The sequence below is a fragment of the Ctenopharyngodon idella genome, chromosome 21 (assembly GCF_019924925.1).
Source record: "Ctenopharyngodon idella isolate HZGC_01 chromosome 21, HZGC01, whole genome shotgun sequence".
Taxonomy (NCBI): Eukaryota; Metazoa; Chordata; class Actinopteri; order Cypriniformes; family Xenocyprididae; genus Ctenopharyngodon; species Ctenopharyngodon idella.
Genome location: NC_067240.1, coordinates 27,415,490 through 27,430,106, shown reverse-complemented (window position 1 = coordinate 27,430,106; position 14,617 = coordinate 27,415,490). Strand labels below are relative to the sequence as shown.

At 37.8% G+C, this 14,617-nt stretch overlaps 1 protein-coding gene across 2 annotated transcripts; it reads left to right on the top strand.

The window, feature by feature from the left end:
• The first annotated feature begins 17 nt into the window (after nucleotides 1-17).
• Nucleotides 18-12,483, top strand: atg4a (autophagy related 4A, cysteine peptidase). Of its 2 annotated transcripts, none has more exons than XM_051876765.1 (13): nucleotides 18-126; nucleotides 659-760; nucleotides 2,232-2,303; nucleotides 2,421-2,519; nucleotides 2,609-2,710; nucleotides 2,974-3,046; nucleotides 4,883-4,962; nucleotides 7,188-7,402; nucleotides 7,501-7,579; nucleotides 7,752-7,897; nucleotides 9,993-10,049; nucleotides 10,142-10,253; nucleotides 11,825-12,483. In XM_051876765.1, exons 1-13 carry the CDS (start codon nucleotides 117-119, stop codon nucleotides 11,887-11,889), a joined length of 1,212 nt encoding a protein of 403 aa, XP_051732725.1. In that variant the 5' UTR covers nucleotides 18-116; the 3' UTR covers nucleotides 11,890-12,483. The 2 variants fall into 2 exon arrangements, with proteins under 2 accessions (XP_051732725.1, XP_051732724.1); XM_051876764.1 differs by lacking the exon at nucleotides 18-126 and adding an exon at nucleotides 208-234.
• The last annotated feature ends 2,134 nt before the right edge of the window (nucleotides 12,484-14,617 follow it).

The following is a 14,617-nucleotide window of genomic DNA, read 5'->3' as shown; positions in this document are numbered from 1 at the left end:
CCTCAAAATCTGGTCATTGTAGTTTTTATGTCGCCGTCGACTAATGGAATGACTCAGACTTGGACAGCGTTACCCACAGTGCACCGCGATGTATTTGTATCCGATGACGGCCGAGGATGGAGGCAGGTAGGGTATTTATGGTTAAAAATACGAAATTGGTTTGCAATTTATCGTTTTATTTCGTTGACAACGTTCAGGTGACATCTTACGTTAGAAAAGCTCGACAAAAGTCTAGTAAGATCTGCTCGGGATTCTTCCCGAGGAAATTTCGTAACTGAGTTTCAAGTTTTCTCATTGTTCTTCAGTGGCCTGTACATCTATCACTTACAAAATCAGACAAATAGAGTTTGTATATTCCACGAGTCCTTGTAGTTGTTGTTCAGATGACCACAGTTATATTCTGTACGTTGGCATTAACATATTATCATGGTAATACCATGTTTGTGGACATTTACCATGTTTTCTAGATATGTACCATGGTATTCAAGTAGTACCCAGTAAATACAAAATATATGAACAAGTCATTTTTATGGTATTACCATCACCGCCAACTTTCCTAACTGTGCTGTTGCTTCTCCAGGATTTCAGGGTGGTAAAAAGTGCAAGCAATGCATGTTTACAGTGTGTCGTAACTCTAACGTGTCACCAATTATTCCAGTTCTAGCCAAGTATGAGAATCAGTTTTCCGAGCTCCTAGAAGACCTGCCGGATGCAGACGAGCCAGTGTGGATCTTGGGAGAATGTTACAACGTTAAAACAAGTAAGACATGCCACAAATAAAGTTATAATGCACAATGAGTTAACCATTTTCAACACATTTGCTATTATTGAATTGTGATTTGCATTATATCAGCTACCCTGCTCTCTAGATGTTTGTATCAGAAGAATCAGCCTCAAAAGCCATATTAGTTGACCACTAACTAATATATTACATTTTGTTTACACTTTATGTTAAGGTGTCCCTGTTACAATGTAATTACACAATCAAGTACTGTGTAATATTAATTAACAACATGTTACTATAAGGTTTGATTTAGGGTTAGTTAGTTGCTTGTAATTATGCATCATTTAGTGTTATTACTATAGTAAATACTTGTAACATGTATAGTGATCAACAGATTATTATTGATGGCTTGTGCTGGTACCCTATCTGAGCAGGATGGCTGATCTAAAGCATATATATATATATATATATATATATATGATATTTAACGATAGTAAATAACACAAGCATAAAATTTACCTTATTTGTTTTTACATATTTACTGATATAATTGGAAATAAGTTATTTGAACTTGATGCAGAAAATCTGTAAAATAAACAAATTATAAAAATTATGTATATGATGTATATTACTATGTTATGATGAACTATATGCCTTTCTCCACTGACGTTCTGACTTTCCAAAGCAAAGGATGATTTTTAGAAGGTAGACTGAGATGGTGAACAGGAACATGGTTTGTGTAACATTAACACATTATTAGCTGTTTGATAACATAGTCAAGCAAAAGGCTAATCATATTAATTTCCGTATTGTGAGAGCGATACATAAAACGCATTACCATTCTGATACATTGACTTGTAGACGAGCCTGTATAATTCACTCTTTCTCTTCTTCTTTCGAATCAGTTTCTAGTTCAAACATTTATGGCTGAATTAAACCAGTATTTCCACTTGCCATTGTGCAGCGTTTACTGTAGTAAAGTTGAGCGAGTGGATCAGGTATTCTGAGCTGGTGTGATTGAGTGGAGGCGGGGCTAATTTGCATATTCATAGCTTCGCATATAATAAATGAAGCAAGGGTGTAGAGTTACATTCAATTTTAAGGTGTGAATATTTTTTTTTCACAGAATATGTCATTTTGGTGATCAAAGATGAGTTTTAACAGATAAAATTATTTTAATACATCAGAATAAAGGGAAGTAAATACTGTAAACAACAGTGAAATCGTTAATCTGGCAAGTCTGTGTGCACTGGAAAAAATATATATTCTCAAATAAAATAAAGCGCTGGATTCTCAGCAGTGCCAAAATAAAAGTCCCGTTCACAACACTTATCAGGCAAACAGAAAAACGAACTAATTATTAAAAACTGCCGAATATCAGCCGTATATCATATATCAGTCAACGACTAAATGTATAACAAAGACTGTGCTCAAAAAATCTGTGCTCAAAATAGACTTCCCCTTTAGCCTAAACTAATATTCAGTTTGTTCATTTTATCTCTTCCAGAGAAATCAGAGCTGCTCTCAGATGTGCGATCGCGATTGTGGTTCACATATAGGAAAAAGTTTTCTCCCATAGGTAAGTGGCCAGGAAACTAGTCTAACTCAACCCAAACCAGGACCGATTAGAGGATGATCAGTGTGTTAGTGTGCAGAGAAGTGTGTCCAATGGCCCTTGTTTGTGTGTGATCTGCAGGAGGAACAGGGCCTTCATCAGATGCGGGCTGGGGCTGCATGCTCCGCTGTGGACAGATGATCCTTGCACAGGCTTTGGTCTGCAGGCACCTCGGCCGAGGTAAGAAAATGTCTCCCAGGTTTGTGTAGGTGCTGGAAACGGGTTAACGGCTGCTCTGTTCAAGTGCCCTACTTCACTGTGTGTTCTAGATTGGAGGTGGGATCCAGAGAAACATCAGCCCAAAGAGTACCATCGTATCTTGAGCTGCTTTCTAGACAAGAAAGATAGCTGCTACTCCATCCATCAGATGGGTGAGGCATATAATGTGTGTGTGTGTGTGTGTGTGTGTAACGGTGCAGCTGCCTTTGGCTGGGAAACTCAAACAACAGCCCATCTGGCAGCAGAGAATACTGTCATTCAAGACCGTCTCAATGTCCTTTGCGCGTTTAGTTTAAAACCATTAGTTAAGAGCAAGTGCACATCTTTGTATTGTGTATCTGAAGCTCTCTATGTGTGATGTGAGTACTATACACCGCAGTGGTACTGATGTCGGTGTATTGTGTGTCCTGTGTAGCTCAGATGGGCGTTGGAGAGGGCAAGTCTGTTGGAGAATGGTATGGACCGAACACAGTGGCGCAAGTACTCAAGCAAGTGACATTTTCTTTGCCAAAGATTGATATCTTTAAAATAATATTTTGTTGTAAATACAAAGTATATGTACATGTAATTTTGTTGTTGTTGTTGTCATTTGTCCTTGTTTTAAAGCAGTGGTTTTACACATTCAACCCTCCCAAATCCAATGGCCTGTATTAAAAAGGACCTATTACGCTTTCTTTAGTGTGTAATGTTGCTGTTTGAGCATAAAAAAGTCACTCCAAAGGGAGTTATTCTCTATATATTTTGCTTTTATGGTAAGGGGCAGGACATTTCTGAAGCTCTTGACCAATTAAAACGCACTTGTCCAGCCGACCAATCAGAGCACATTGTGCTTTTCAGAAGGAGGGGCTTCATAGAGACAGGAACTAAACAGAGCGTTACTGACAGACTGGGAAGAGAATATGCAACAATGGAGAATATGAGGAAAATAATATGTTTTTGAATATTTAAAGGGTTAGTTCACCCAAAAATGAAAATAATGTCATTTATTACTCACCCTCATGCCGTTTCACACCCGTAAGACCTTCATTAATCTTCGGAACACAAATTAAGATATTTTTGTTGAAATCCGATGGCTCAGTGAGGCCAGCAATGACATTTCCTCTCTCAAGATCCATTAATATACTAAAAACATATTTAAATCAGTTCATGTGAGTACAGTGGTTGAATATTAATATTATAAAGTGACGAAAATATTTTTGGTGCGCCAAAAAACCCCAAAATAACAACTTATATAATGATGGCCGATTTCAAAACACTGCTTCATGAAGCTTCGGAGCGTTATGAATCAGTGTGTCGAATCAGCGGTTCGGAGCGCCAAAGTCACGTGATTTCAGCAGTTTGGCGGTTTGACACGCGATCCGAATCATGATTCGGCACGCTGATTCATAACGCTCCGAAGCTTCATGAAGCAGTTTTTGAAATCGGCCATCACTAAATAAGTCGTTATTTTGTTTTTTTGGCGCACCAAAAATATTCTCGTCGCTTTATAATATTAATATTGAACCACTGTACTCACATGAACTGATTTAAATATGTTTTTAGTACATTAATGGATCTTGAGAGAGGAAATGTCATTGCTGGCTATGTAGGCCTCACTGAGCCATCGGATTTCAACAAAAATATCTTAATTTGCGTTCCGAAGATCTTACGGGTGTGGAACGGCATGAGGGTGAGTAATTAATGAACTAACCCTTTAAGCATGAAAACTTGTTCTAATAGAGCCCAAAAACATCAAGTTTTTGAAAAAGGGCATAATAGATTCCCTTTAAAAAATCTCTTAGCTTTATTTTTTGAGAGGATGATGATTATAATAACTGTCAAGCTCCATTAAGCACCATAAAACTAGTCTATATGATTTGTGCACTTTATTTAAGTTGTTCTGAAGACGATCGAGAGCTTTGTGTGCATGCACACAAGAACGTCTGATTGTTCGTATAAAAGCCGTGCGTGTGCTTGACACCGTATATGGAGAAGGTGGCGGAGGAGAGGAAACTGCACTCAGTTAATATTTGTTCAACATGAATGTGTAGGAGATTTGAGAACCAACCCCTTCAATACCTCTATACCCTCCACACTTTGAGAACCACAAGATATTCTGTCATCATTCACTCACCCTCATGTCGTTCCATACTGGTACGACTTTCTTTCTTCTGTGGTGCACAAAAGTCGATGTTTTGAAGAATTTGCCACAAAGCTTTATTCCCGAAAATGAAAGCATGTAGTCACCAGGGGTGGTCAAGCCCGGAAAGCACCATTTAAAATCAAGTCTTGTAGTTTAAATGCAAAATTTGGTGAACTAATGTCCAATATCTGTTTGCTTGCAGGAAACTTGCCCTGTTTGATGACTGGAATACTTTGGCTGTGTATGTGTCAATGGACAACACGGTTGTTATTGAAGACATCAGTAAGTGTCTTTTTCTGATTAGATTCATGTAAAGTCACATTTAGTGTTTTATACAATACAGATTGTTTTAAAGCAGCAAAATAACAGTGTGTTGCAAAACGATTTGAATTTCCATTGTAAAGCAGCTTTATAGAAGACAGTAGTGTTGTTTTTAGCTGAATTCACTTCAAGTTTTGTTCTCATCAGATAGTGTAAGTGCAGTAAAATTGATAATAACACTGAATATTAATCTTTTAAACTCGGACTAAGCAAGCCATAGGCGACAGACACTAGCCAGGTTTCCATTACAGATTTGCGCAAAATTGCGATATTTTCTAACTATTGGGAAATGACAGCGTTTCCATTTACTGATGTTATGCGACTAAAACGTAATTTTTTCCTCTCGGGTTAAGTCATTCTAAAAATCATGGCGACGGATGTTAGTAGGTTTAAGTATATCGCAGCCACTGCACTAACCATTATTTTTAATCAAAGGAGACGTAGGTGAGTTATCCAAGCATTAATGGCAAGGAAAGCCCCTTATACTTGGGAGCGGACATGTATGAGGTGTTTCACCCTCAAATCTGCTTTGAGGTCTTGATAATTGTGGCATTTATTTGTTGTTTAGAATCCAGTCTTCTGTCCAACCATACTGTGCCATCTTTAAAGGGGACATATCATGAAAATCTGACTTTTCCCGTGTTTAAGTGCTATAATCAGGTCCCCGGTGCATCTACCAACCCAGAAAACGTGAAAAAGAGAACCTGGTAACTTTGTTTTAGTAAGCCATTCTCTGCAAGCATGTGAAAAAATGAGCCGCTCAGATTTCGCTCCATTTGTGACATAAGAAGAGGATCTTATTATAATATTGCCACCCCTAAATCTGCACGTTTCCACCCACAGCGCCGCTATTTTGTTTTCGCAAAAAAAACTGTGTACCAGTTCTAATGCTATGGCAAAAGTTCGAGCAAAGCATGCTAACTGCTCTGTCGTTGGCTGCACAGACGAGCACACAACACTATTTAGAGTCTCGTTAGCTTAGATAGCCTGCAAGTTGACCCTGGCTAGCTCAATTGCTAAAAAAGGACCGTTTCTGTCCGAGCGATATTTTAATAAAAATATTAGACCATTCACAGCATTTGATAGCAATCATAAACGTTTGGCAAACAGGTACGCTATGTATAGTGGGCGTCTATATGGGTTTTGCACAAAAGATTAACATGACGGCACATGCTAGTCGATGACTCCACAGTAACTACATATATTTATCCACTAACCATTCAGAAACGTCCAGTTTCATTCTACAAGTTGTAACTTCTTCCTGAGTCTCTCCATCAGTGTCGACTCCGGTTTGAACAATGTAAGGCTGAACACTGTTACTGACAATCCTCATTTTGGCTGCGTGAGATTCTCCAGCTTTGTTGTTGTTGAGCAACTGAAGCACAAGCTGTTAAAGCTCTGCCCTCTTCTGGAAAGGGGGCCGGGAGCTGCAGCTCATTTGCATTTAAAGGGACACACACAAAAACGGCATGTTTTTGCTCACACCCAAATAGGGGCAAATACCTTAAACCGAAAAACAGCTTCCATTGCATTTTTGCACAGTTACTAGCTGTTTCCATCTACCTTTTTTTATATGAATTTTGGGATATTGTACAAAAATAAGAAGACATGTGCATTAACTACAATTGAAACACATTTACCGAATAAATCCATCATTGTGCAACAAAAAACTCACATAACTTTGAATCAGCAGAGGATGTGATTGGATAACTGGACTAACCAGCGGACCAATCGCATCACAGCATCTCAAATGTTTGTTTGGTCATTCTGAAACTCCAAAGTCTGTCATTTGAATGATTTGGTCAAATTCTCACCCAGAAGCATCTCACATGATTGCGTTCACAAACACCAGCATCCGAAAGCTTCATTGGTTGTAGCAACTTCCATTCTTATTGCAGATATTTTGCGGCAATTTCCCAGGAAATGACGGTTTTGTTCTCTTGAACACATGGGATGGAAACAGTGCTTTATCTGCAAATGTTTTATCCGATATTTCAATTTTGCGCATAAGTTTGGATGGAAACATAGCTAGTGGCAAGGAGCCCAGACTTCATCAGGTGACAGAAATAGAGGCAGTTCTCCTCTGGCCTGACTTCATTAGAAAGGCTGACAAATAATCAACCTTGACTCTTCTTATTTCTCTCTTCCACCCTTCTTGACATCCTCACCTCCTTCCTCTGGACCAGAGAAACAGTGTCAGCAGCCAGGCCGGGAAAGCAAGCCCAGGGCTGGTCCCTGTGTCCGGGGAGAGGTGTCCGTGTCCGGCCAGAGCTGTTCAGAGGCTCAGGAAAGGGCGCTTCACCTTCAGTCACAATCCCTGGACTGGAGGCCCTTGCTGCTGGTCATTCCTCTCCGAATGGGCATTAACAGCATCAACCCCGTCTACATTCAGGCCTTCAAAGTATGACACTTCTCTGATGTTCAGCCCTAGAGTCTGTGGCATAATCTCTGTGGTCCTTCATGTATCACATGCACATGTTTCATATCTTCTTTCACTAGGAGTGTTTCAAGATGCCTCAGTCATGTGGTGTTTTGGGAGGAAAGCCCAACCTGGCCTATTATTTTATTGGATATATTGGTGAGTTTTCTCAATCTCAATGCGCTCAAATTGAGTTTTGAGTAATAAAATGATACACTCATCATTTCTGGATCTTCTCTTCTCCCCAATGATTCGTATGAAAATTAATCAAACAAGTGATGCTTTGTCCTTGAAATGTGTCATTGAGACATTATCGATTTTGCTTCTTCAGATGACGAGTTGATCTATCTGGACCCTCACACTACACAGCAGGCCGTGGACACTGAATCAGGCAGTGCTGTGGACGATCAGAGCTATCACTGTCAGAGGACCCCTCACCGCATGAAAATCACCAGCCTGGACCCTTCTGTTGCACTGGTGAGAGCTCAAACCATGGGAATGTCATCCTGTGCTTCCCTTCAGCATATATTTTATATTCTCTTTCAAAGGACTAGTTGACTTCAGAATTAAAATTTCCTGATAATTTACTCACCCCCATGTCATCCAAGATGTTCATGTGTTTCTTTCTTCAGTTGAAAAGAAATGAAGGTTTTTGAGGAAAACATTCCAGGATTTTTCTCCATATAGTGGACTTCACTGGGGTTCAACGGGTTGAAGGTCCAAATGTCAGTTTCAGTGCAGCTTCAAAGAGCTCTACACGATCCCAGACGAGGAATAAGAGTCTTATCTAGAGAAACGATTGTCATTTAAAAAAAAAAAAAAAAAAAATATGATATACTTTTTAACCGCAAATGCTCGTCTTGCACTGCTCTGCGATGCGCCACGCATTACGTAATCATGTTGGAAAGGTCATGCGTGACGTAGGCGGAAGTACCGCGGCAGGTCGAAAAACTTCTCATTTTATTCTCCGACTTCAAAATCGCCAACATCGTCGTTTTACCTTTTTTTTGTAAAGGGCATTTGATTTAGTTTTTGCACGTTCACTTTGTAAACACTGGATCGGTACTTCTGCCTACGTCACGCGTGACCTTTCCAACGTGATTACGTCATGCGTGGAGCATCTCAGAGCAGAGCAAGACGAGCATTTGTGGTTAATTTTTTTTAGAAAATGACCAATGGTTTCTCTAGATAAGACCCTTATTCCTTGTCTGGGATCATGTAGAGCTCTTTGAAGCTGCACTGAAACTGACATTTGGACCTTCAACCAGTTGAACCCCAGTGAAGTCCACTATATGGAGAAAAATCCTGGAATGTTTTCCTTAAAAACCTTAATTTCTTTTCGACTGAAGAAAGAAAGACATGAACATCTTGGATGACATGAGGGTGAGTAAATTATCAGGAAATTTTAATTCTGAAGTGAACTAATCCTTTAACATTTCTCCCCACACAAGGTTTGGAATTATGAAGATTTTTTAATGTTTTTGAAAGACGTCTCTTATGTTCACCAAGGCCAGGGTTGGATATAGTTTGAATTATAGCAATTCTAATTCTGCTTATCGATTCTGATTCTTATCAATTCCATCAAGGGAACAAAAAAAATGAAGTTACATGAAGCAAAAAAAGAATCAGAATATTAATGTTTGATAGAAATATTGCAAAGTTATGTAATGTTATTATTAACTCTTTCCCCGCCATTGATGGAATTTTCCGGCTTTCCGTGTTTTCACTGTTAGACGGTAGAGGATGCTATGACACATCTTCTGAAAGAGTACATAATCTCCGGATCAAAACAGGCAAAAAAGGAGCAGATACAATTGATAAAAGCATTGCTTATGCAGCAAGTTGTAGTCTTTGGGGAAAAAAAAAAACGTATTCAGGTGTTTATAGGAAAGAATGCATGAAGCTAGAATGAAACAGGTTATTTTGTTTAAAAGCAGAGGCTCTGTTCCTTCTTTTGATATATTGAATGTTCACATATTCATACAACAAAATACTCTGGGGGGGGAATTATATTTTTGTGAAAATTATCAAAAATGCTGGCGGTGGCTGGCAACTTTTAAAAAAAATGCTGGCAGAGAAATAGTTCATATTATTCTCTGATGTTTTACATAATGTTAATTGTAATTTACTTGAAAACACCCCAAAATAAAAGTGTATACAGTTGTCAGAACTGTAGTTCATTACATATTGCTTTAATCAAACACCTGTCCGTGCTTATGTGTGAAAACATAAAGAGCCTGTGAAACCTTCTTAGCACATTAAAAAACTCCCATCTGTCAAGTTTGAATTCAGCATGTGCCATTTCCTTATCTTGTCCCCCCCCTTATTTCCTGTTATCACTCTCAAGAAATAATAATGGTCATCCATTGAAAATACAAGTTGTCAAGCATGATAATGAACAAAGCTCAACTTTCTGTTTTTTCTTCTCATAAAGGCATTTGTTCATTTGCTGAAACCATTTCACTTCCAAACGAATAAATGAGAGAATGAGCCAAGCGTTTTCAGTTACAGATGGTTGAGTGTGTGTAGGCTTTCGTTTCATTGGCCAGTAAACGTGAATGTTTGTCCCTAGGGTTTTTTCTGCAAGAGCGAGGAGGACTTTGACAGCTGGTGCGATCTGGTTCAGCAGGTAAGACTGTCACGTCTGCTTCACGTCAGGCTCTACCAGCTTGCTTGGTTTATAGTTTTAACTTGCTCTCATTATTTCTCTCTGATTTTAAGGAGCTCCTCAAAAAAAGAAACTTGCGTATGTTCGAGCTGGTAGAGAAACATCCCTCTCATTGGCCTCCGTTTGTTCCCCCCACGAAACCAGAGGTGCAGACCACAGGAGCAGGTAATGTGTCTGATCCTCACCTCGATAAATTAGCACTTAGGCCCTGTTTACACCTGGTATTAAAGGGTTAGTTCACCCAAAAATGAAAATTCTGTCATTAATTACTCACCCTCGTGTCGTTCCACACCCGTAAGTCCTTCATTCATCTTCAGAACACAAATTAAGATATTTTTGATAAAATCTGAGAGCTTTCTGTCCCTCCATTGACAGATACGCAACTGACACTTTGACACTTCAAAAAATTCATAAAGAGATCGTAAAACTAATCCATATGAATTGAACATTTTCTGAAGAGACACGATCGCTTTATATGATGAACAGATTTAATTTAGGCTTTTATTCACATATGAACATTCATCAGCGCACACATCAGCATGTTTGCTTGACGTGCGAGGACCAATGAGGTTCATTCTTGTGTTCCGCAGCACGTTTGACCTTCAGCAAGAACCAATGAGGTTCATTCTCGTGTTACGCAGCACGTTTGAGCTTCAGCAAGAGGTTTGTTCTCGTGCGATAAGCAGGTTTGGTTGAGCTGCAGTTTATGTTTGCTGATCAATGTTTATATGTGAATAAAAGCCTAATTTAAATCTGTTCATCATATAAAGTGATCGAGTCTCTTCAGAAAATGTTGACTTAACCGCTCAATTCATATGGATTAGTTTTACAATCTCTTCATGAACTTTTTGAAGCGTCAAAGTGTCAGTTGCGTAGCTGTCAATGGAGGGACAGAAAGCTCTCAGATTTAATCAAAAAGATCTTCATTTGTGTTCCGAAGATGAACGAAAGTCTTACGGGTTTGGAAGGACATGAGGATGAGTAAATGATGACAGAATTTTCATTTTTGGGTGAACTAACCCTTTAAGATACGTTTTGGTTGATCAGATCACAAGTGGACGACACTAAATACAGGTGTAAATGGGGTCTAAAATGTTTTGAGCTTGTCCACTTTCAACCACTTCCAGAGGTAGTCGAAAACGCATTAGACCGGATTGCTTTCATAGTGTACACGCTCATGTGGTCAAATGTGTTCAAACAGCCACAAGAGACTGCCATACGGGATTTAAACTTTGTCGGCTGAAGACCCAAGTTTGGTTTGAAGATGAAAAATGTACCAAGCACAATGTTCTCTCACCATTCCTGATGTCTAACACACACTCGAAGCGCCTGGCCGGTCTTTCAGCTATCAGAGTAGAAACGAAAGCTGATGCTCTCCGTATGTTTTCCATCATCTCCGGATCTGTTCATATGTAAATTGCGTGAGAGCTTATTTCATCCATTAGATCGAAGGATCTGAAAAACCCCATTCATTTACCCACCCATAGACCCTCCCCTCGAAGAAATCAGTGGTTGAAAGTGGACAAAAGAGACGGATTAAAACACCAGGTGTAAACAGGAATGTGTCTCCCTCGTCCATTTGTGATTGACCAAAAAGCATCTTAATACAAGATGTAAACAGGATGTTAGTTAGTAGATATTTTGCAAGAACTTCAGACATGCCAGATAACTGTGGTAAAGTGAATTAGTGTTTCATAACCTAAACGTCATTCCTGCCCTCTGTGCGTTTCTTCCAGAGTTCATCGAGTCCCCAGACAAGCTTTTTGAGTCGGAAGAGGAGTTTGAGATCCTAAACGTGTGATGGGGTGTCTGTAGCCTTCCTCTGCTCCACGCTGCACAAGTGCCTCAGATCAACACCAAGCACACGCTTACCATACGCAAAAAAACACAGCATCAAACATGAGCTCGTGCTGTGGTTAACAGGAGAAAAAAAAAAAACAAGCCAAGGATCCCGTAGCAACTTTGTGTGACGTTTCGCCTCACTCAGAGGCTTGTGTTTTTAACTATGGAAACAAACAGAGAACTTGTCAAGTTGCATGAACTTTCTCGTACTGTATGATGGAGTGGTGAAGGCTTTTATGAGGATGATATCTTTACAACCTCAACACACTCTACCTCCTGACTGCAGGAGATGGATGATATGCAGGCGTCTTTTATTCAGTGTTAATCAAGAAACAAAAACAAACCTTACTGGTTAAAAAAAGTGCCTCTCTTTTTGACATATTTATGTTTCTGACTGGTAAAGGTGATGTTTCCTTTCCTTATTAATGGGTTATTTTACCCACCCCTGCACATCTGTAAATATGGCTTCAAATGAAAATATTTAAATATGTTATCGTGTTTTGGATTGGTCCTATCACTTTTTTAGATGAAATAAACTACGTAATAATTACAAGTTCTATTATTTATTGTCACTTTCATGTCTTTGTATGTTTGTAATGGATGACAAATCTGAACAGGACTCTTCAATGGTTGATGTATAAATTATATTACTGATGTAATATTAATATGTAACTTCTTTAAAGAAAGAATGTATTGCCCTAAATTACTAATATATATATATATATATATATATATATATATATATATATACATATATACACACACACTACCGTTCCAAAGTTTGGGGTCAGTACTTCTTTTTTATTTTCTTTTTTATCAAGCATGCAACTGTTTTCAACATTAATAATCAGAAATGTTTCTTGAGCAGCATATCAGAATGATTTCTGAAGGATCATGTGACACTGAATACGAATGATGCTGAAAATTTAGCTTTGATCACAGGAATAAATTTCATTTTAATATATATTCAAACAGAAAGGAGTTATTTTAAGTTATAATAATATTTCACAATATTACTGATTTTACTGTTTTTGATCAGCTTTAGTAAGCAGTAGAGACTTTAAAAAACTTTTTAATAAATCTTACAGACCCCAAACTTTTAATGTTTGTGTAACTTTGTATATCTTTTAGTTTTTTTTATTGTAGTTTTGGCAATGTAACTTGATTTAATGGATTATATATGGTTCATTGACAAATAAGGTTTTTAAAAGTGTAAAAAAACAAAACATAATGGAGATATAATTAATTTTGAAGTTTTATTAAGTGAGATTATGTAGTTTTTATAATAAATTAACACTACTTTTGTCATTTTTTTACAAGATGGACAAAATTTGTCACCAAAAAAGTCATTCGTTTTAACCAAAATTTCGGTTTTACCGAATGACACTTTTGGTTATACCGAATGACGATATTTTCAAACAATGCTAACAGGCTGATAGCTAACTAGCTAACAAAAGGACAATCAAACCTTTTATGTTTAGTACAAGTTTTTAAAATATTATAACATTTCCCATGTTTTATAGTGGTTGTACCGAATGACCTGATGTTTTGGGACATGCATAGGAGCAAGTGATTTTTCAAATAGTTAAAAGAGTTAGTTACTTTGCTTCATGATCATGTGGTCCTTTGCAGGTGTCTGAATGATGTCAGAACCTGTCACATGATATTGACCGCATGACTTGATCCAAAATGGTCCCTTTATATTGGTTACTCCGAATGACATCAATGAAATTAATTTTTCCTGACATTCTTTCTCATAACAAAGCAACGACTTCTACACATAATTTTAATACCATTTTGCACTATGTTGATATATGATGTTATAAAATCATGCCAGAATAAAAAATATATACATTTATTACATTTTAAGATATTTTAATCACAAATGAAATGGCTGTATTGGCCTTTGGACGGTTAAACCGAATGACCTTTTGACACTTCAAAATCTTTAAAAATACCTTTATATGTAGCAAAATATAATTAAAACCTTTTGGATTCAATAAAAGAGATCTAGTTGTACAACCTTACATACTTTGGATGTCATATCTTTGTTTTTATTATTATTAAGGCCTTTGGGGGGGAAAAAAATGACCCGTCACATCATTGACCCATAAATATTTAAGGCTTAATTTCCCCCTCATTTTAGGGACATGGTCTTTGGAGACATGGAATGTATGGATAATTGTTGTTTACCTTTGAAATATTCTCTTTTTGGCCAGTAGAGGTCAGCAGTTATCAACTAGGGTACAGGATAAGTGGGAAACTGGGGTCTTAACATGTCCACAGCAATGTTGCATCATACTAGACATGATAAATCACAAGCACATGACTCAGTCAGAGATACCTTGGCACTTTTTTTTATTGCAATAGCTCTATTACAAGCAAAAAACAATCTAATAAATATACACAAAAAACAAAATATAAAAATGTAGAAGTGAACCAAAAAAAAAAAAAAAAAAACTCAAACACCCTCATCCTTGAAACCAAATGAGGTGCCGTGTTAGCATGTTGACTAGAGAAGGGATATCAAAAATTACAATATTTACAAAAGGAAGACGGCGCTGATAATGGTCTGCTTCAGTCATTATTATCAACATGTTTCAACCCAATCACAAGCTTTCAGCATAAGTGAGTACTGACCATATGAACAGCAAATTGTTGACAGACTTTGCCCATCTCAGATGCTT